Raw genomic sequence first — 23,587 nt, forward strand, 5'->3', positions numbered from 1 at the left:
GGGGGGAATTAGGGTTAGGCACCACCAGAGGAGGGTTCTGTGTGAGAGTAGGGAGAAGTTAGGTCATAGTAATCACCGAGGGACATTAGGGTTAGGCACCACCAGGGGGGGTTTAGGGTTAGGAACCACCAGGGGCAGTTAGGGTTAGGCACCACCAGAGGAGGGTTCTGTGTGAGAGTAGGGAGAAGTTAGGTCATAGTAATCATCAGGGGGGTGTTAGGGTTAGGCACTGCCAGGGGGGTCTTAGGGCTAGGCACCACCAGGGGAGTCTTAGGGTTAGGCACCAATGGGGGGGTCATAGGGTTAGGAAGTTACCACCAGGGGGTCTTAGGGTTAGGCCCCACCAATGGGCTAGGGTTAGACACCACCAGGGAGGTTAGGGTTAGGCACCACCAGGGGAGGGTTCAGTGTGAAAGTTGGGAGAAGTTGGGTCAACCGTCATAGTAATCACTTTTCTCTGCTTTATCACTTGTCTAGGCTATATTACTTTTCTAGGCTATATCCAGCACCCTTTTATAGCGCAACAAATTTTGCATATAACAGTGGTAGCAGGAAAAAAGGGCACCGGCACAGACTTTAATGCAATTATCGTTAATACGGAGGAATAAAGCAGAAAAACGGGCGCTGCAATAAATATCATTAACAACATTCGAACATTATAGTTTTTGAAGTATGTTATTGGTTTAAAAGCTTGCAACGTTATATTTTTTGTCATATTATTTCATTAACATGTACAGATTTTCCATTATCAAAGATATTATCGTTACTATGTGTAAAAGGGTGCAGAGGGAGTGGTTAGGGTTAGGGACCACCAGGGGGAGTGGTTAGGGTTAGGCACCACCCAGGCGGTGGTTAGTTTTAGGCAACACCATGGGGAGTGGTTAGGGTTAGGCACCACCCAAGCGGCGGTTAGTTTTAGGCAACACCAGGGGGGTGGTGGTTAGGGTTAGGCACCACCAGGGTGGTGGTTAGGGTTAGGCACCACCGAGGGGTTAGGGTTAGGCACCACCGGGGGGGGGGGGGGGGGGTAGGGTTAGGCTGCACCAGGGGAGTGGTTAGTTTTAGGATCCACCAGGGGAGGGTTCTGTGTGAGGGTAGGGTTGGGTTAAGCTGTATTGTTGAATTACTTAACGATATTTACAATTAATATCTTTTTGTTATTATTTCTCGTCTGTTTTTACAACAGTATTTATCGTTAGCAAAGCTTGACAATGATGTTTATTGTTATCAGATTTCATTAATAACCGATGCTATTTCATTATCAAGTAGGGCCCTTTTTTCACGTGGCCCTTTTTTCGGAAGCAGGAAAGAAGGGCGCCGGCTGAGGGTGGACGAAAAGGCTGCTGCCATAGACATAAATGCAATTACCGTTAATACGACAAAAAAAGCAGAAAAACGGGTGCCGCAATAAATATCGTTAACAACATTCGAACATTATAGTTTGTGAAGTATGTTATCGTTTTAGAATCTTGCAACGTTATAGTTTTTGTCATATTATTTCATTTATATGTACAGATTTTACGCTATCAAAGATATTATCGTTACTATGTGTAAAAAGGTGTTTCTGCAGAGGGAGTGGTTAGGGTTAGGCACCACCAGGGGAGTGGTTAGGGTTAAGCACCACCCGGGCGGCGGTTAGCTTTAGGCAACACCAGGGATGGTGGTTAGGGTTAGGCACCACTGGGGGGGGTTAGGGTTAGGCACCACCGGGGGGGGGGGGTGGTTAGGGTTAGGCTGCACCAGGGGAGTGGTTAGTTTTAGGCATCACCAGGGGAGGGTTCTGTGTGAGGGTAGGGTTGGGTTAAGTTGTATTGTTTAACGTTAATATATGTTTGTTATTATTTCTCGTCTGTTTTTACAATGATATTTGTCGTTAGCAAAGCTTGACAATGATTTTTATCGTTATCAGATTTAGTTTATAACCGGCGCCATTTCGTTATCAAGTCAGGCCCTTTTTTGACGTTGCCCTTTTTTCATGCAGGCCTTCTTTCATGCACGCATAACAGCATCCTTTTTATAAACTAAAACTAGCTTTTTGTCTACACCAGACACCTTTTGTAGCGAATTTGGCATCTCGGCTATACCAGGCACCCTTTGTAGACGAATTTGGAATTTAGGCTACACCAGGAACGTATGCCTGTAGATTTGCAGTTAGTATGGGGCCCAAAAATTTCTAATGAAAGCTCTAGAGAGAAATCTATCTGATGGTTGATTGGGCCATACATCGAGTGATGTGTGGCTACATTTACACTGTAATGAGCTGCTCAGCTGACAAGACCATTATATGTAACAGTGAAATTGTTTTTACATGTCTCTTAGGCCATGCAAGTTTTTCCTACCTTGGGTCATGGAATTGTTTATAAATGTATGTTGCTGTATACAACTTTTTTAAATCTTGGGTCATGCAAGTGTTTTTGTGAGAGAACGCGGAAAAGCCGCCGCGTGTGCTGACAGCAAGGCGGCTGATTCCGTGTCCAACGTGGCGGTTTGCACGCGGAAGCGTGCATCTGGTAACATGGCAGAACGCGGAAAAGCCGCCGCATGTACTGACAGCAAGGCAGCTGGTTCCGTGTCCAGCGCAGCGGTTTGCACGCAGCAGCGTGCATCTGGTGTGGCTGAGTCTGTTAGTTCACACAGGTTTAGGAATACGCACGTGCGCGCTGAAAGGCAGAACTTTTATGATGGCCAAGGGGGGATCAGCTGACCAGGCCGGTCAGCTGACCTCAGAGCTGGTAACCATTGGTTGATCACTTAGGGGTGGCGCCAGAGAGCACTGCTCTATATATGGTTACTGCTGGCCAGTCTCAAGTTGTCTGCCGTTGCGAACACTACGTGGAAGCACTCAGACCTTAGTCAGATCCAACAGTGTGTTTGAACCAGGAGGACCTGGGAATTCACACTGAGCCAGATTACTTGTGTTATCATTCTGTTATACTTCAGACTAGTTCCAGGGTGTAGAGACCACGGACCTCACACCCAAGACTAGGGAACTTGTGTTATCATTCTGTTATACGCCAGACTAGTTCCAGGGTGTAGAGACCACGGACCTCACACCCAAGACTAGGCATTGTTTGATATTTGTTATGACCTATTGCTTTCCTGACTATCCCTCTGCTCTCTGATTCGGTACCACGCATATCTGATATTCTGTTGCCAAACCCTGCCTGCCTTGGATACTGAATCAGCCTTTTGTCTTTGTACTTTATCTGTCCGTGTGTTACCGACCAGGCGTGTCTGACCTCGAGAGCTATCTCTCCTCTAAAGAGATAGTCTCCAGATCAGTCAGTGACATCCACCTTCAGGTGTCACTCACTCTCTGGTCCTTCCTACCTTCAGCCTGACTCCACCCCTTGGAGAGTCTCAGGCTGCTGGAAGGTTTCTATACTCTCTATAGCAGTATCTCCTGTACTGCCTAGGGCCACCTGCTCTTCAGATGGGTTACTCAAAGTCATACTGTTACACCAAAAACTAAATATATATATTAAGAGGTGTCCAGAGGTTAGTACTATATCTGTATTATTGGTGATCCTGCAGATCATCCATAATCAGGTATAGATCTGTATTCTTCGTGATACTGCAGATCGCCAATAATCAGATTCTCTCTGTGTGCTGACACCGATCGTTACAGTTTTTTTTACAGGTCATCCAAGTTTTTCAAACTTGAGTCACACAAGTTTTTCTTATGCAAGTTTCTTTATCTACAATCAGTTCATACTTTTTTTTTTTTTTAAACTAGGTTCATGCAAGTTTTTCAGGCACAATCCAAGTTTTTCCAAATCAGGGTCATGCAAGTTTTTCTTTCTACGCTCGGATCATCCATCCAAGTTTTTCCAAACTAGGGTCATGGAAGTTTTTCTTTATACACGTGGATCACACAAGTTTTGCCAAGCTTGGGTCATGCAAGTTTTTAGCAGCATGATGTGTCTGTTGCTGCTCTCAGTGCAGGTGGGAGGAACATCCTGGGTTCAATACTTAACTAGCTCTGTAATATACCAGTATATATATTTGCATTCAGAAGTAAATGATCCAGGTATTTTGCAAGACTGACTGACAGCCAGGATCATACGTTGAACGGTAAGTCAGCAACTCAGCATTAGAGTCCATGTATGCAACAATTAATGGAAGTATCACCTATGAATCACCTTATAATTCTCCATGCTTCCTTTGCTGTCTGTAGTATTAGAAATCTGTTCATGACATTCTTTTATTGACATGTCTAAGTACACAATGCATAGTAACAGATTGCCATATTGTTACAGAGAGCCCTGTAAGAACTCTCGAGGCCCGTTCACATCAGAAATCGCAAAACGCCAATGCTTAACGCTAGCGGTTTGCGCAAGTGATTTTACTGCAATTAGCGTGGTAAAAAAATCACTGGGCACTTCCACGATTCAGCTTGGTCGCGATTAGCGCTTTACTAAGCACTGTGCCGAAATTGCTCCAGAATCACAGCAAAAATGCTGCAGGTAACGCGTTTTGCGATTGCCGATAATCACAAAATACCCACTATTGGCGCCAATCGTGCCAGTGAGAACACTAGGTTAGAATAGCACAAGCGCTTTAAAAAGCCCTAGCGCTTTGGCTTCGTGTGAATGGGCCCTTAGAAAGGATACTATTACTAGTGATGAGCAAAATGCCAACATTGTTTTCGCATACAGTTTCTCAAAAATAATGTTAAATTCAATATCCGAGCAAAAATTCAATCGAAAATAAGTTTTGTTTTTCACGTTTATAGCGAATTTTCGCTGTAAAAATGTGTATTCCGTTTTTTGCACAGAAAAATAGTTTAGGTTAAAATATTGCTTTCTGCGGTTCCGCTGCAAAAATATCAACTTTTTGCGTTTTCGTGGCAAAAATATTGGAAACGCAAAAATATAAGACATTTTTCGTGAAAATGTTTTCAAATCGAAAATGGGATTTTTGATGCAAAGTGGACTTTGGGAAAAATTTACAAGCAACACTGGCTATTACATACCTCCTGCTGGTGCAACTTAACATTCATAAGGCTCAGTTCACACTAGGGCAGGATGCAATAAGCTGCGTAAAGTTGGCATGCGCAGCGAGCGCGCTGCAGTTTTACCCTTACTACTGCCGGTGGAGTGGTGCCCGTTGACCCATTACTGCCAGGGGCATTACTGTGGTAATGTGTACGTTGCTATGGTAATGCACGTTACCATAACAAAGCGTGTGTGGTAACGCCCATGGCATTTAAAAACTATTTTTCCTTTGCATTTTTAAGATCAATATTCTGCAAGGGAGGTAACCCTGTTTTGTGAGTATATCTACTGTACTCTTTTATCTACTCCACTGTTTTAATAACTACTACACTATATTGGGCTCTAGGTCTCCTTTTCTTAAAAATATTCTACAAGGTCTTTTTAATATTTTTTCTTTAGTTGTTCCCACTATTCCCCTTAAAGGGGTTCTCCGGTGTATTTTAAAAAGCTAAAACTGACACTTACCTGGTGCTTCTATCGGCCCCCTGCAGCAGTAGTGTGTATATGAGGTGTAATTCCGCTTCCAGCAATTGCCGGTGCTTACGCTTCACATGCAGCATGATATTGCTGCTATGGGGCAACTGGTTTCATCGGCCACCTGCTTCGTCACATAGTTCCAGAGCCACGCTTTTGCACTCCAGGGGCAAACTTCCTGAAAGGTCTCTCTCAGCCATGCACAATACGATTATATGGTAGGACATTAGACAATGATAGTCATAGTCATAGGTAGGATTAAATTGTGAGCTCCTCTGAGGACAGTCAGTGACATGACTATGTACTCAGTAAAGTGCTGCAGAAGATGTTAGTGCTATATAAATACATAATAATAATATGGTAGAACATAAGACTACGACTGTGGTAGGATTAGATTGTGAGCTCCTCTGAGGACAGTCATTGACAAAACTATGTACAGTGGCGTAGCAATAGGGGACGCAGAGGTTGCAAATGCATCGGGGCCCTTGGACCAGAGGGGCCTTAAGGGGCCTATCCTCAACTACAGTATTAGCTCTTTATTTGGTCCTTGTAATGATTGGTGTCAGCACGCAGAGAGAATCTGATTATTGGTGATCTGCAGTAATGTGCAATCTGTGTAATGTGTAATCTGTAATGTGCTGCAGAAGATGTCAGTGCTGTGTATATACATAATAGTTAGACTGTGACAATGTTGATTTTTTTTAATTATTTTTAAGGGGATGAGGATCGGAGAGAGATGGTAATACAGAGACAGGAGGATGGGAGAAAGAAATAGAAGAGAGTGGAGGAAAGGTAGAGAGAGGAAAGTGAATTACAGTGAAGGGGAAGAGACATGAGTGAGTGTCAGTGTGTCTGTGGGGAAGAAGAAAGTGGGGAAAAGAGAGAGAGGAGAGGGGAAGAGACAAAAATGGGGGAAACAGAGACACACACAGAGAGAGCAGGAGAGAGAGAGAGAGAGACACAAGGCAGGGGGAATGGGCGGCACATAGTGCAGGCAGCAGCATGGTGCTGTGAGCTGCAGGATGCCTGCAGACTTTCTGGTGTCCCAACTTGTGCCTGTGCAGACACTGTGCAGGCTATGTGTGAGAGGGGATTCTGGGCAGCAGTAATCACCCCCCAAACTTGCCTGTGCACTCAGCACAGTGGCGGACATACGGCCGTGCAGGCCGTGCCGCCGCACGAGGGCCCCTGAAGTTCCGTCTTCTTCAGGGGCCCATTAAGTATTTTTTTTTTTTATTTATTTTTTTATTATTTTATTTGCCCGGGGGCCCCCTGACTCCTATCCTCCCTCCCTCCCCTCGGGGGGCCACCCTCCCGATATGCGCGGCGGGAGAGCGAGCGAGCGGCAAATGCAGGAAGTCTTCAGGGCTCTCCAGGCATCCGCTAGAGGCCCAGCCGCTTAGTCTCCAATATGTCTCCAGTTGGAGACATATTGGAGACTCAGCGGCTGGGCCTCTAGCGGATGCCTGGAGAGCCCTGAAGACTTCCTGCATTTGCCGCTCGCTCTCCCGCCGCGCATATCGGGAGGGGGCCCCCCGAGGTGAGGAAGGGAGGGAGGGAGGATAGGATAGGAGTCGGGCCCCCCACCCGGATAGCTACCCACCCGGCTACCTAACCACCTACCCACCCGGCTACCTACCTACCCACCCACCAGGCTTCCTACCTACCCACCCGACTACCTAACCACCCACCAGGCTTCCTACCTAACCACCCACCCAACTACCTAACCACCCACCGGCTACCTACCCACCCGGCTACCTACCCACCCACCAGGCTTCCTACCTAACCACCCACCCAACTACCTAACCACCCACCCGGCTACCTACCCACCTACCCACCCGGCTACCTACCCACCCGGCTACCTACCTACCTACCCACCCGGCTACCTACCTAACCACCCACCCGGCTACCTACCTAACCACCCACCCGGCTACCTACCTAACCACCCACCCGGCTACCTACCGGGCTAGTTACCAACCCACCCACCAGGCTACCTACCTACCCACCCACCAGGCTACCTACCTAACCACCCACCCGGCTACCTTCCGGGCTAGTTACCAACCCACCAGGCTACCTACCTACCCACCCACCCACCAGGCTACCTACCTACCCACCCACCGGGCTACCTACCTACCTACCGGGCTAGTTACCCACCCACCAGGCTACCTACCCACCCACCCACCAGGCTACCTACCCACCCACCCACCAGGCTACCTACCCACCAGGCTACCTACCCACCCACCCACCAGGCTACCAACCCACCCACCCACTCACCCACCCACTAGGCTACCTATCCACCCAACCACCCATGGGAGCTGCGCGCCGGATGGAGGCTGGGACAGGAGGTCTGCTGCTGCAGGTGAGTAAATGTTTTTGTTTTATTTATATTAGCAGGTGTATGTTCTGGGCAGGTCTGCCACATGATTGCATGTATTTTCTGGGCATATCTGCCGACATGATTGCACGTATTTTCTGGGCATATCTGCCGACTTGTTTGCACGTATTTTCTGGGCATATCTGCCGACTTGATTGCATGTATTTTCTGGGCATATCTGCCGACTTGTTTGCACGTATTTTCTGGGCATATCTGCCGACTTGATTGCACGTATTTTCTGGGCATATCTGCCGACTTGATTGCACGTATTTTCTGGGCATATCTGCCGACATGATTGCACGTATTTTCTGGGCATATATGTGTATTTTCTTGAGAAAACCTGCACAATTATGTGAATTTTCTGGGGAAAGGGTCACCAAAACTTGGGCCCACTGTCTTTGCGTTGCACTTTTCAAGGGAACCTGAGGTGAGAATAATATTGAGGCTGCCATATTTCTCTCCTTTTAAGCAATACCAGTTGCCTGGCTGCCGTGCTGGTCCTCTGCCTCTTATTCTTTCAACCATAGACCCTGAACAAGCATGCAGCAGGTCAGGGGTTTCTGACAATATTGTCAGAACTGAGAAGATTAGCTGCATGCTTGTTGCTGGTGTAATTCAGTTTATTACTGCAGCCAAATAGATCAGCAGGGCCGCCAGGCAACTAGTATTGTTTAAAAGGAAATAAACCCTCACCCCGGGTTCGCTTTAAGTTACAGTTAGCTCCGCCCTCATCCGGTCATTGCCACGCCCATTTTTTTGCCGGTTCTATCCACTATTTTTTGCCGCGGCACGCCGCAGGTTGTAGCCACGCCCATAGGTCATAGGGGGCCCACAATTACAATTTTGCACAGGGGCCCACTGCTGGCTGTGTCCGCCACTGACTCAGCATGTCACCTGCACTCCCCGTAGTCTAGCTAACTTCCATGCACAGCTCATGAAATGCATGTTTATGTTCCACCATGTGCTCACCAAGGAGCACGCATCAAGAATCAAACTAGCAGGCGCCATCTAGTGCCTAAATAGGGGTAATATACAATAATACAATACAATAACATTTCTATAGCGCTTTTCTCCCATAGGACTCAAAGCGCTTAGGCTCTCCCAGATTCAGTAATTGGTAGTAGGATGAAGTATTCACACAACAAAAGTTATATTTCTGCAAATGTCAAACTGAACAGGTGGGTTTTCGGTCTGGATTTAAACACGCCCAGGGATGGAGCTGTCCTGATCTGTTGAGGTAAGGAGTTCCAAAACATAGGGGCAGTATGCCCCAACCTTGAAGAAACTCCATGAGGTGGCCAATAAATATTCTAGCCAAGAGCAGGATTATCCACCAGGCAACCTAGGCAGGTGCTTGGGATCTAGTGGGTGTCAAGGGGCTCACCTGCCACCTCCTCTGACGTCTCTCCACTTCAGCTTACCAAAAGGACCACAAGGGGGCCCCAAATCGACTACCTCGCCTAGGGCCCCATTATATCTTCTTCCATCTCTGCTCTAGCCTGTGTATGGAAGTCCTCCTGACATTGCCTAAAGATCTGGCATTCCTGAACTTAAGTAACGTCTGATGGCCAATCACATTGTTTTTTCACTTAACCTGCCCTCTCCATAGTGTACCGTGTGCCGTCTTTGCTCCCCCTCCAAAATAACAGACACACTGCAGGTCTCTAGACCAGTGAGGTGTCCATACAGAAGTCCGTCCCAAACTGTTGCCAGAGGGTTCGTTTCCTGTTCCCATTGGGCAAAAGGAATTCAAAATATGTACGTAACTTCAAATCTGACCATGCTGGCCACCTGCTTGCTTCAGGCGTATGATTCGGCCACTACAAAAAGTTCAGCAGAACAGCCAAGCAGTTGGCGCTGTATCAAAAAAAAGCAGAAGCCGGCCACTGTCAGGGTTACTGTTTTATTTCCTCCAAACGTGCAGTCACTGCATGTGGATACAGGGCCGGATTACCGACCAGGCAACAAAAGCAGTCGCTTGGGGCCCCATTCAGAGTCAAAGGGGCCCCATTAGCACATAAACCAGCCCTTGCCATCCTGTCAGCGGTGGCTGGATGGTATAATGGTTAAAGGGACTCTGAGCAGTGCAGTAGCTATAGAAAGATTCATATCATTTTAAAGCTCTCTTTCTCCTCTTTCCAATGATATATAAACAGCTGCTCTATGCCTTTTAGTTTTCGATATTTTCGCGATCGAAATCGCGGCCACAGGACGACTTTTCTCCAAAGTCAGAGGTGGCTGGATGGTATAATGGTTAAAGGGACTCTGAGCAGTGCAGTAACTATGGAAATATGCATATCATTTTAAAGCTCTTTTTCTCCTCTTTCCAATGATATCTAAACGGCTGCTCTATGCCTTTTAGTTTTCGATATTTTCGCGATTGAAATCGCGGCCACAGGACGACTTTTCTCCAAAGTCAGCGGTGGCTGGATGGTATAATGGTTAAAGGGACTCTGAGCAGTGCAGTAACTATGGAAATATGCATATCATTTTAAAGCTCTCTTTCTCCTCTTTCCAATTATATCTAAACGGCTGCTCTATGCCTTTTAGTTTTTGATATTTTCGCGATTGAAATCGCGGCCACAGGATGACTTTTCTCCAAAGTCAGCGGTGGCTGGATGGTATAATGGTTAAAGGGACTCTGAGCAGTGCAGTAACTACGGAAAGATGCATATCATTTTAAAGCTCTTTTTCTCCTCTTTCCAATGATATATAAACAGCTGTTCTATGCCTTTTAGTATTTGATATTTTCACGATCGAAATCACGGCCACAGGACGACTTTTCTCCAAAGTTGGCAGCTCGATTCAGCACAATGCAATGAAATATAAGGAACCCAGGGGAATATAATTACAAACATCATGCTGGTAGGTGTGAGGATGTAATGAATTAGTTGTGGGTATGCTTAAAGGCATATCCACAGGCACTGCTTGGAGTCCCTTTAAGGGCTCTGCCGCTGACACAGGAGACCAGGGTTCAAATCTCAGCTCTGCCTGTTCAGTAAGCCAGCACCTATTCAGTAGGAGACCGTAGGCAAGTCTCTCTAACACTGCTACTGCCTATAGGGCGCGTCCTAGTGGCTGCAGCTCTGGCGCTTTGAGTCCACCAGGAGAAAAGCGCGATATAAATGTTATTTGTCTTGTCTTGTCAAATGATGCCGTGCGCTGCTGATTGTCTTCAGACCCAGGCTCTCCTCCTAGGTCCCCCTCCTGCTACTGTGCGCTCTGCCGCTGCCCACTCCACCCTCCCTTCCCACAGAGAACCACAGCTGCAGCAAGAATGATAGCAGCAGATGGCAAACGCTCACTCACCTATCCATGATCCAAGCAATAGAGATCCCGTCATCTGAAACCCATCTGTCTCTTCTACAGTGCAGCTGCTCGCTCTGAACTTCCTGATTCTCAGATCAGACATGAAGTAGGAAGTAGTAATAGTAGTAGTAACAGAGCGGCAGCACTCTAGAGGAGACAGATGGGCTCCGGATGACGGGACCTCTATTGCTTGGATCGCAATAGGTGAATGTGATTCATCTGGTGCTGTCATTGTCCCCCGCTGCGGCTGCCTTCTCTGCTGGACTATCGTATTCACTGGGATGGAGGCTGCATGGTGGCTGTCTAGTTTGGGAGGAAATTGGTTGTTCGGTGGTGGGGGTGGTTATGTAATTCTGTCTGGGGAACGGCTTCCGGTTTGGCGGTGTCCAGAGCTTTCTGCTATTGCCAGGCTGGAGATGCAGGGGGAAAGTGCTGCTGCTGTGATATCTGGCGCCCTCTTCACAGGGGTGCCCCAGCCCCTGAGTGCAAATGTCCCAGCCATTCATCTCTCACTCTGCATTTTGCCGCTGCTATTCCCTGCATTGTGCACCCACAGAGGAAAGCGTGCTGTTGCCCATAGCAACCAGTAGCTCGGCTGCCCGGTGTGTGCGACATATTGCTGTGCAGCTGCATCTTCTGATTCTATTACGACATGATGGGGGGCCCAAATCAGTTACTTTGCTTAGGGCCCCATTTAGCCTTAATCCGGCTCTGTGTGGATACACTCCTGGTGAGACTGGTATAGGAGGTGGGGAAAGAGGTCCCTGCTCTTGCTTACAATCTAGATCAGTGTTCCCCAACCCTGTCCTCAAGGCCCACCAACAGTATATGTTTTGTGGAAATCCACAGAGTCAGGTAATGAGCTCTGCTGCGGCACTACTTAAAGAGAAACTCCAACCTAGAATTGAACTTTATCCCAATCAGTAGCTGATACCCCCTTTTACATGAGAAATATAATGCTTTTCACAAACAGACCATCAGGGGGCGCTGTATGACTGATTTTGTGCTGAAACCCCTCCCACAAGAAGCTCTGAGGACCGCGGTACTTTTGGCAGTTTGTTACAATATAACAAGGTTCACAGACAGGAAATAGCTGTTTACAGCTGTCTCTAACAGCCAAAACAGCTAGGAGCAGCTACATAACCTGCCCACAGTAACAATGTCACCATGTAATAAATGTCAGAATGTAAATCGGGGAGAGGAAAGATTTTACAATGAGCAAACACTGACTAAATCATTTATACTTAATTATGGTAAAAATGAAGCACTTTTTTTACTACATTATTTTCACTGGAGTTCCTCTTTAACTCACCTGTGCATGTTTGTGGTTTCCTGCAAAACATGTACTGTTGATGGGCCTTGAGGACAGGGTTGGGGAACACTGATTCTAGAGGATATTAGGGAGGAAACAATAGAGGAGGAGTCACATGGGTTAATGGGTGGGGCAGTGGACCTTTGATGCTCCCTATATCAAATTTTAGGCTTGTCTGAATAGATAGATGTTTTCAGAGAACATTTCAGGCCAGGTGCACACATAGCAGAAATGCTTGCAGAGTGTAAAACGCTTTGTTTTATGCAGCAATGTTAGTCTATGGGACGCAGAAGGACCTGCTTTCCATCTGTGATTTACATTAAGCATTCTGCAGACGGTTGCAGCATTGCATAATATGCAGGCTGGCTGCCAAAACGCACATAATGAAAGTCTGTGGTAACGCATATGCATTGCATTTTCTATGCGTTTCTGCAACTTTTTAATTAAAAATGACAGATCTCTGATGTGTTTCTACTTCCTGTTGTCTTCCTTATGATTTGCATATATTTAATTAAAAAAAACGCATAGAAAACGCATTGAAAACGCCCTTTCTATCAGGGAGCGGCAAACGCATACAAACGCACGTAAAATGCATAAAAAAAGCATCTGTGTGAAAAAAAAGCACCAAAAACACGATACAAAAAAGCAAACACACCTGCGGAAAATGCCCGAAAAAAAACGCTATGCTATATGTGAACCCAGTCTGAAAGTTTCCAGGCTCGGAGCATGATAAACAGGCTGTGGGAGATAGTTCCAAAGGAGAGGGGAAGCCTGTGAGAAGTCCTGGATGCAAGAGTGAGAGGAGGTGACCAGGCTAGAGGACAAAAGGGTCTCCTGTGAGGAACGGAGGCTCTCACAGGAGAACTCACAGGAAAATGTATAATGCTCCTCTGCATTAATTATGTACAGATCTGGGCCCTCCCTAGCTACTGCACCCCCCATTTCCCCAATCCTGCAGATCACTGCAGGGGAGCCTGGCCCAAAGTACCTGAATGCAATTTCACTCATTTTTTTGAAATTCTTACGATCTGTTATATCAACGGGTAATAATGTTTCTCCCATTAGGGAAGTGACCCATTTCCAAGCGGAAGCAGGAAACAATGACGCATGTGGCTAATGGACAAAAAGGGCGCCACCATAAGCTGCAATGCAAAATATCGGCTATTGGGCGCCGGAGAGGAAATTTGGGAGCCTGAGAAATAGCGGTTGCAGGGATCGTGATAACAAAAGTTTTCGTTTACAGAACAAGGTTTATTACAAATATCGTTTACAAATTCGTTTTGTTTTTGTTTTTACTTATTTTATCGTTTTTAAATTTTGCTTTCAGGAGTGTAACAAGTAAATTTTAGTTTACACTTATTTTATCGTTTTAAAATTTGTTTTCATATGTATAATGCTTAAATATCGTTTTCTAGCTTATTGTATTAGAAATATATCGCTTTTGGCATTAACCTTGTTTTCAGAATTATAATGCGTCGATTATAGTTTTCAGATTTATTATCTTACTAATATATAGAGTTGGGCCGAACCTCCGATTTTAGGTTCGCGAACCGGGTTCGTGAACTTCCGCGGAAGGTTCGGTTCGCGTTAAAGTTTGCGAACCGCAATAGACTTCAATGGGGATGCGAACTTTGAAAAAAAAAAAATTTATGCTGGCCACAAAAGTGATGGAAAAGATGTTTCAAGGGGTCTAACACCTGGAGGGGGGCATGGCGGAGTGGGATACACGCCAAAAGTCCCCGGGAAAAATCTGGATTTGACGCAAAGCAGCGTTTTAAGGGCAGAAATCATATTGAATGCTAAATGACAGGCCTAAAGTGCTTTAAAACATCTTGCATGTGTATACATCAATCAGGTAGTGTAATTAAGGTACTGCTTCACACTGACACACCAAACTGTTCACTGAACAGAACAGGTATGCAGTGGCGGGTTCACTGAACAGAACAGGTATGCAGTGGCGGGTTCACTGAACAGAACAGGTATACAGTGGCGGGTTCACTGAACAGAACAGGTATACAGTGGCGGGTTCACTGAACAGAACAGGTATGCAGTGGCGGGTTCACTGAACAGAACAGGTATACAGTGGCGGGTTCACTGAACAGAACAGGTATACAGTGGCGGGTTCACTGAACAGAACAGGTATGCAGTGGCGGGTTCACTGAACAGTACAGGTCGCCAAAAAGAACTACGCCGCAAAACTGGCACAGAACCTCTCCTCAAGGGACACAAGGACTGTCTGGAAAGGGCTTAAGGCGGCCACAAACTACAAGCCTCCACCCCAGCATGCAACTCCCAGCACCGAGCTCGCCGAAAACCTCAGTGAGTTCTATTGCAGATTTGAGAACCTGCCAGTCCCAGTAAGGCCCCCTGAGCCTCCTGTCCTCTCCTCTGGCTTAGCTGCCCCGCACCCAAGCCAACCCCCTCTAGCGGTGAACAAGGACGATGTCAGGAAACACTTGTCAAAGTTAAATGCAAGGAAAGCCTCAGGCCCAGACAACGTTTCACCAGCCTGTCTGAAAACTTGCGCGCAGCAGCTTGCCCCTATTCTCTCATCCATCTTTACCAAATCCATCCAGGAAGGCGGGGTCCCTGCTTGCTTTAAGAAGTCCACAGTCATCCCTGTCCCCAAAAAACATGGTGTCTCAGACCTCAACTATTTCAGGCCGGTGGCTCTCACATCGGTCATCATGAAATCCTTCGAAAGCTTGGTCCTGCCTCTCCTCAAGCTGTCCACTGAGTCCCTGCTGGACCCGTTCCAGTTTGCGTATAGGGCAAATAGGTCTACTGACGACGCCATAAACATCTGCCTGGAGCTCGTTAATGAACACCTGGATAGACCTGACTCATACGCCAGGATCCTTCTACTTGACTTCAGCTCGGCGTTTAACACCATCAGCCCCCAAATACTTCAAGAGAATCTTGCTGCCCTTGGGGTCCACCCTACCCTTTGCCTCTGGTTTACAGACTTCCTAAGCAACAGATCCCAGGTCGTCAAGCTGGACACCATCATCTCTCAACCAAGGACCACCAACACAGGGGCCCCTCAAGGTTGCGTACTGTCGCCGTTCCTATTCTCCCTATACACTAACAATTGTAGGTCCACCGCGAACTCAGTCAAAGTCATCAAGTTCGCCGACGATACCACCATTGTTGGCCTCATCTCTGGAAATGACGAGCAGGAGTACCGCCACCAGGTTGACAGAATTTGCCACTGGTGTAGGGAGAACGGGCTGGTCCTGAACTCGGCAAAAACGGTTGAGATGATTGTAGACTTTAGGAAACACGCTACCACTCCACCCCCGATCAGCATTGATGGCACGGTAGTTGAAAACGTTCCCTGCACACGCCTCCTTGGCACGATAATTTCTAAGGACCTGACTTGGAAAGCCAACACCACCACAACCCAGAAAAAAGCCCAGCAGAGACTGTTTTTCCTACGCCAACTGAAGAAGTTCGGTATGTCCCGAGAGCTTCTGACGAGCTTCTACACAGCCACAATTGAATCTGTTCTCTGCTCCTTCATCCTGGTCTGGTATGCTGGCTCCTCCGCCAGCGACAGACTCAAACTGCAGAGGGTCATCAGATCAGCGGAGAGAATCGTCGGGAAACCACTCCCCCCTCTTGATCAAATCTTCAACTCAAGACTGCGCTCCAGAGCTCAAAAAATAGCTAATGATCCGTCCCACCCAGGCTTTCGCTTCTTCAGCAGACTCCCTTTAGGCCGGAGATTCCGATCCATCTACACCAGGACCACAAGGCACAGGAACAGCTTCTTCCCCTCAGCCGTTAACTACCTGAACTCTTGAACTCTAAACCTGATCGCATGAAAGCATATTGCTATGTAAATGTATTGCTATGTAAAGGCGACCAATTGCTGGAACTGTATCTTTGTATTGCTGATGCTTGCATGTAGTTGTATTGTATGTCCTGTTCTTTTTCTTTTTCTTCACACTTGCCCTGTACTTGCCAAAACCAATTCCGGGCACGGCCCAGTCGTGCTTGGCGAAATAAAAGATTCTGATTCTGATTCTGATTCTGAGGTATGCAGTGGCAGGTTCACTGAACAGGTATGCAGTGGTGGGTTCACAGAACAGGTATGCAGTGGTGGGTTCACAGAACAGGTATGCAGTGGTGGGTTCACAGAACAGGTATGCAGTGGTGGGTTCACTGAACAGGTATGCAGTGGTGGGTTCACAGAACAGGTATGCAGTGGTGGGTTCACAGTACAGGTATGCAGTGGTGGGTCCACAGAACAGGTATGCAGTGGTGGGTTCACAGAACAGGTATGCAGTGGTGGGTTCACAGAACAGGTATGCAGTGGTGGGTTCACAGAACAGGTATGCAGTGGTGGGTTCACAGAACAGGTATGCAGTGGTGGGTTCACAGAACAGGTATGCAGTGGTGGGTTCACAGTACAGGTATGCAGTGGTGGGTTCACAGAACAGGTATGCAGTCAGGGACAAGCTAAGCCTAACTAATCTTTCCCTATGAGAGACAGTGCAGCAGCTCGCCCTACTCTCACTAATGCGGGCAGGCAGTGGCACACGAGTGACCGTAATGGCCGCCTCTTCCTGCCTTATATAAGGGGGGTGGCGCTCCAGGGGCTAGTGTAGCCTAATTGGCTACACTGGGCCTGCTGACTGTGATGTAGAGGGTCAAAGTTGAACCTCATGGTGCATTATGGGGCGAACCGAACTTCCGCAAAAGTTCGCCTGCGGGACGCGAACGCGAACCATGGAAGTTCGCATGGAACCGTTCGCAGGCGAACCGTTCGGCCCAACTCTACTAATATATTGCTTTAAATATTACCGTTATTTTAAGAATTGTAATGCATACGTGATTGTAAGGCTATTTATTCTATTACAAATATACTAGCCGACCCGCGGCGTAGCATACGCCACATAAGAGGGTAGAGGACAGGAAGGGGGTATTGGGCACAGCGGCGGGGAGGGGGGTTGGACCCCCCCTCAACTTGGTCCCCCATGTGTGCTCTACCTCCAGCTTAAGCTCTGCAGGACCCCCCCCCCCACACCTGGGTCCCCCATGTGCGCTCCCCCTCCTGCTTAAGCACCTTCCGTGTTCCATCGTACGTTCCACTGTCGTCACTTCCTGCAATGCCGCACACTGTATTGGTGTAATTTGCCTTTTTAAAACAGAAGGAAATCTGCAATAATTCTGCTATAAGGGCCGGTTCACATTACAAAATGCGGACGGCCACGCATGCGGAGCGCCATGCGTACGAACGCACGCCATTCGTGTTTGTATGCATTGCGTGGCTGATCCCATCACTGAAAAGTGAATGGGACAGCGGTGCGTTTTTGGAAAATCTGCGTGCAGCATGCGTTCCCGGACCGCACAGGTCCAGACCGCATGCGGTGTGAACATCAGACATTGCACTCTATGCACTGTCTGATGTCGTGCGTGTCGGGCCACCCGCACGTGTTTCCAAAACGCGGCTGGAAACGAGTGCAGTCTGAACGGGCTCTAAGTGAACATTTGTGGCTACCCACAATGCACTGCTACTAAATATGCAAATTATTCCTTTTCACCCTTGGTAAGCCAATCAAGCATCCAGAGCTGCTGGTGTTTAGCAAGCATATTACATTTTACACAGCCATATCAAACCCACATGTGACAGCCTGTTTCAGACTTTTGGTCCTCATCTTTACATAGCAAGGATTGATATGGCTTATGAGATAGGGCTTAGACCAGTACAACAGAGTAACCAAGCAGCTCAGGAATGGAATAGATGGAATGTATAGATGGATAAAAGGGACCAAAAAGACCTTCTACTAAAAAAAAATCAAAGCTTGGTGTAATTTGCCTTCTTAAAACAGAAGAAAATCTGCAATAATTCAGCTATAAGTGAACATGTGTGATTACCCACAATGCACCGCTACTAAATATGCAAATTATTCCTTTTCACCCTTGGTAAGTCAAGCAAGCCTATAGCTTTAAGTTTTACACAGTCATATCAAACCCACATGTGACAGCCTATTTCAGACATTTGGTCCTCATCAGTACATAGCAGGGATTGACATGGCTGTATGAGATAGGGCTTGGACCAGTAAAACAGAGTAACCAAGCAGCTCAGGGTGACCCAAACTACTAAGAATGTATAGGAGGATAAAAGAGACCCAAAAGCCCTCCTACTAAAAAAGCAAAGCTTGGTGTAATTTTCCTTCTTAAAACAGAAGCAAATCTGCAATAATTCAGCTATAAGTGAACATTTGTGGTTACCCACAATACACTGCTACTGAATATGCAAATTATCCCTCTTTGCCCTTGGTTTGATATGGCACTACTTCTTCTTTTTGCTTGGACCGGCCCTGGGGGCAGGGCGCTACTTCTTCTTCTTGCTTGCAGGTTGAGGCACTTACTCTATTATATATATAGATAAGTTTTTCTATTTATAATATTTTTAATGTGTACGTGATTTTAAGGCTATTTATTCCATTAAAAATATATAAATTATGCTATTCATGTTATTTCTAGTGAATAATTTTACCCATTAAATACATTATTGTTTATATGTGTGTAAGGGTGTTTGTGCAGTGGTGATTGTTAGGGTTAGGCACCACCAGGAGGTGGTTAGGTACCACTGGGGGGTGGTTAGCAGTGCAGTTTCTAGGCTAAAATGCACCCAGGGCGAGAGTGTAAAAATTGCGCCCCCCCCCCGGAGCAAGGTATGAGCGCCCGCAGTATAGGTTAGCCAGGTCTAGTTTCACTTAGTATAGGTCCCCCCAGTATAGGTAGCCAGGCATAGGTGAGCCAGTATAGTTGCCCCCGCTATAGGTTAGCCAGGTAGGTGCCTCCAATATAGGTAGCCAGTATAGTTGCCCCCAGTATAGGTTAGATAGGCAGGCTCCCCCGGTATAAGTTAGATAGGTAGGTGCCCCAGTACAGGTTAGCTAGGTGGGTGCCTCTAATATAGGTAGCTAGAATAGTTGCCCCCAGCATAGGTTAGATAGATAGGTAGGTGCCCCCAGTATAGGTCATTTAGGTAGGTGTCTTCAATATAGGTAGCCAGTATAGTTGTCACCTGTATAGGCTAGCTAGGTAGGTAGGTGCCCCCAATACAGGTTAGATAAGTGCCCCCAGTATAGGTTAGATAAGTAGCTGCCCCCCCCAGTATAGGTTAGATAGGTAGCTGCCCCCCAGTATAGGTTAGATAGGTAGGTGCCCCTCAGTATACGTTAGATAGGTAGGTGCCCCCCAGTATAGGTTAGATTAGGTAGCTGCCCCCCCTTCCAGTATAGGCTAGATTAGACAGGTGCCCCCCAGTATAGGTTAGATAGGTAGCTGCCCCCCAGCATAGGTTAGATTAGGTAGGTGCCCCCCAGTATAGGTTAGATAGGTAGCTGCCCCCCAGTGTAGGTTAGATAGGTAGCTGCCCCCCAGTGTTGGTTAGATAGGTAGCTGCCCCCCAGTGTAGGTTAGATTAGGTAGGTGCCCCCCAGTATAGGTTAGATAGGTAGCTGCCCCCCAGTGTAGGTTAGATTAGGTAGGTGCCCCCCAGGATAGGTTAGATAGGTAGCTGCCCCCCAGCGTAGGTTAGATTAGGTAGGTGCCCCCCAGCGTAGGTTAGATTAGGTAGGTGCCCCCCAGGATAGGTTAGATAGGTAGCTGTCCCCCATAATGGAGGGGGGAAGCACCGTAGCCGCGGGGAGGGCAACCCGACCTCTCCCTCCCTCTCCCGGGCCGCCCTCCGTGCTCCCCCCTCAGATGTATAGTGAGCAGCAGCAGCCAGGGAGGGAGCGCTGTATACAACATACCTCCCTGGCTCCAAGCGCTGCTCTCTCGTCGCCGGTCTTCTCCCATCTGCCTACATGCGTATACATACGCTGCTTCCGGCTAAACAGGAAGCAGCGTGTGTATAAGCGTGTATGCAGAGAGGAGAAGACCGGCGACAAGAGAGCAGCGCTTGGAGCCAGGGAGGTGAGTTGTATACGGCGCTCCCTCCCTGGCTGCTGCTGCTCACTATACATCTGAGGCTCCCCCCTCCATTACAGCGCCCCCCTCCCAACAGCGCCCCGGGCGGTGGCACGCCCCGCACGGGGCTAGAAACGGGCATGGTGGTTAGGGTTAGGCAGGGGGGGTTTAGGGTTAGGCACCACTAGGGGGGTGGTTAGGGTTAGGCACCACCTGAGGTGTGGTTATGGTTAGACGCCACAAGGGGTGTTTTAGGGTTAGGCACCACCAGGGGGGCATTTAGGGTTAGGCACCAACAGGGGGGGTTTAGGGTTAGCCTCCACCAGGGGGGTTTTAGGGATAGGCACCACCAGGGGGGTCTAGGGGTTAGGGATAGGCACCACCAGGGGTGGTCTAGGGGTTAGGGACAGGTACAGGGAGGGTTTTGTGTTAGAGTAGGGTTAGGTATAGTTACAGTAAAATATTTGTAATATATACAATTTATTACATTATGCATATTTCCACAAAGGGTGGAGGGGTCCGAGGGGTTAGGGATAGATTTGTGTGAGAGTACAGTTAGGTATAGTCGCAGTAAAATACCTCTAATATCTACAATTGTATTACGATGGTTAAAACAAGTGTAAATATTGGTTTTTGTTATAGACGGTATTTTAGCCGTTTCATTTCCGTTTATTCAACATTTTTTATTATTATTAATTTTTTTTTATTAATATAGAGCCAACATATTCCGCAGCACTTTACAATGCACAATAAGATGACAATGGGGGACATGGGTACAACCAAAACAGCAGCAGCAGAGTCTCAAGCAGCACAAATATTGCAACAAAAACAGTAAACATTAGGAGGATGACCCTGCCCTTGCGAGCACTTGATTTTCATTTATAAACTCTAAATGGAAAATGTCATTTTAGAGAAAAACTTATAATTTCGGATATATATTTTTTCCAGGCTCCCTTTTTGTATGTACGCTTTCCAAGCTGCCTAATATTAGCAGCACATTTACATGCAAACCATAGGTGATAGCATCTCATTGCCCATCTCCCTCTCCTGTGGTCATATCTGACCCTAGAGGTGTGATTTCCCTAAAGGTTATTATGCTGTGGATAATCTTTTGGAGCAGAGAAAGTTCTGAGTTTAGATCCACTTTAGGTGGCTGCTCCAGTCAGTCCCCAAAGCAGAATTGCATTATGAAAATTTCCATGCATTCCATTAAACATGAATCTGTGTAATTATGCTGTGTAACTTGTTTAGTAACATGAATTTCTGTTTCCTTCTCCTGCTTTTACAGCAGATATGTATTTTACGGATCCACTCACCACTGTCCTCTCCATCATCACCTGTGTTTTCCTGGCCATAGTTTTGTACGGAAGGAAGAGAATATTCCACCCACTCTATCCTCCTGGACCACCACGCTGGCCAATCATTGGAAATATGCACATGCTAGATATGAAGAGACCTTACCTGACATTTCACAAGGTAACATATTAAGCGTTCTACTATAGGCAGCATGTAATGTATGGCCTCTCGGCTGCCAGCCAACAGTGCCCTTCAGCTGTCATTTCCTGCAGTCGGATGTAGCTTTAGTAACACCAGGGCCCATATTCAATTAACTTTGTCACCTGATTTATCTCCTAGGAGATAATTTTCATCTTTTCTTTAAACTAACTTTTCAGCATTTTACAATTGAAAAAGTACTCAAAAGTTTGTGAAAAAGTACTATCTAATTTATTTTGAGTATTGTTTTGCTTGTTGGTGGCTTTAAATGCATTTAAGCTGTGAAAATATCACCTAGGAGAAAACTCAGGAGAAAAAGTGAATTGCATATGGGCCCAGGAAATAGGAGATGAATTTTCATCTTTAATTTAAAAACACTTTTTAGCACTTTGCAATGGAAAAAGTACCAAAAAGTAGGTGGAAAGGTATTGTCAAAATTATTTTGAGTATTTGTTTGCTTGCTGGGGGTTTAAAAGGCATTTTATTTTCAACTTGTTAAAATATGACCTAGGAGAAAACTCAGGTGAAAAAGTTTATTGCATAAGGCCCCAGGTTTCTTATTGTTTAATACGCGGTGGTGTTACTAGGTGACAAAAAGTCGTACCTTGATGCATCTGAGCAGATGGGACTCCATAGAGAGGCTGCCTCCACCACCTCTGCCAAGCACTAGCAAGCGGATCCATCTGAAAATGGCGCCTGCGAGGCTGCGAATAATGGCGCTCTCTATAGATAGTAGATGGGGATGCACCCCTCCACAGAGGCGCTCAAACCTATTGCTTGACCCACTGAGTTGTGCTCCCATTTTTGCCTGAGGAAGCGGGGTCACGCCCGCGAAACGCGTTGCATTTGTGAAGTTAAATAAATTATTTGTCAATTCTGTTTTATCGAGACTCAAGTGAGTTTTCTTTTTTGTAAGAGGGAGGTAAGTCCACCCTAGCATCCCCCTCTGGTTTTAAGTGTCTTTTAAAACGTTTTACTCTACTCTGGCGCCAGGGATGCTCGGATAGTACTTTTTAAAATCCGAATTGATCCGGATATCCAGTTATCCAGATCTGGTTCGGATATCCGAATCTGACCTTTTAGATATCCGCGTGAACGTGGATATCCGGACGCATTATCCGCGGATATCCGACCTATTCGGATATCCGGATAGACAAACCGGAAGTGCCCTTTAAAATGCTTTAAAAATGTTTTTCAACTTAAAAAAAAACCTCCACCCTCCACCTCTCTCTCTCTCTGATTTTGTCTTCCAGGGATTTGTAGGCTGTCAAAAGCTAGAGTTGGGCCGAACCTCCGATTTTAGGTTCGCGAACCGGGTTCGCGAACTTCCGCGGAACGTTCGGTTCACGGAAAAGTTCGCGAACCGAAATAGACTTCAATGGGGAGGCGAACTTTGGAAAAAAAAAATCTGCTGGCCACAAAAGTGATGGAAAAGATGTTTCAAGGGGTCTAACACCTGGAGGGGGGCATGGCGGAGTGGGATACACGCCAAAAGTCCCCGGGAAAAATCTGGATTTGACGCAAAGCAGCGTTTTAAGGGCAGAAATCACATTGAATGCTAAATGACAGGCCTAAAGTGCTTTAAAACATCTTGCATGTGTATACATCAATCAGGTAGTGTAATTAAGGTACTGCTTCACACTGACACACCAAACTCACCGTGTAACGCACCGCAAACAGCTGTTTGTGTAGTGA

The 23,587-nt window shown here is 46.8% G+C and overlaps 1 protein-coding gene across 1 annotated transcript in view; it reads left to right on the forward strand.

The window, feature by feature from the left end:
* Positions 1-3,986: 3,986 nt before the first annotated feature.
* Positions 3,987-23,587, forward strand: part of LOC137571262 (cytochrome P450 2K6-like) — a 113,842-nt gene continuing 94,241 nt past the window's right edge. The window contains exons 1-2 of the mRNA XM_068280141.1: positions 3,987-4,074; positions 21,687-21,874. Of these exons, the coding sequence (XP_068136242.1) occupies positions 21,692-21,874 (183 nt within the window). The 5' untranslated portion in view covers positions 3,987-4,074; positions 21,687-21,691. The remainder of the gene's footprint in view (positions 4,075-21,686; positions 21,875-23,587) is intronic.

Source organism: Hyperolius riggenbachi, chromosome 4, assembly GCF_040937935.1.
Source record: "Hyperolius riggenbachi isolate aHypRig1 chromosome 4, aHypRig1.pri, whole genome shotgun sequence".
NCBI lineage: Eukaryota > Metazoa > Chordata > Amphibia > Anura > Hyperoliidae > Hyperolius > Hyperolius riggenbachi.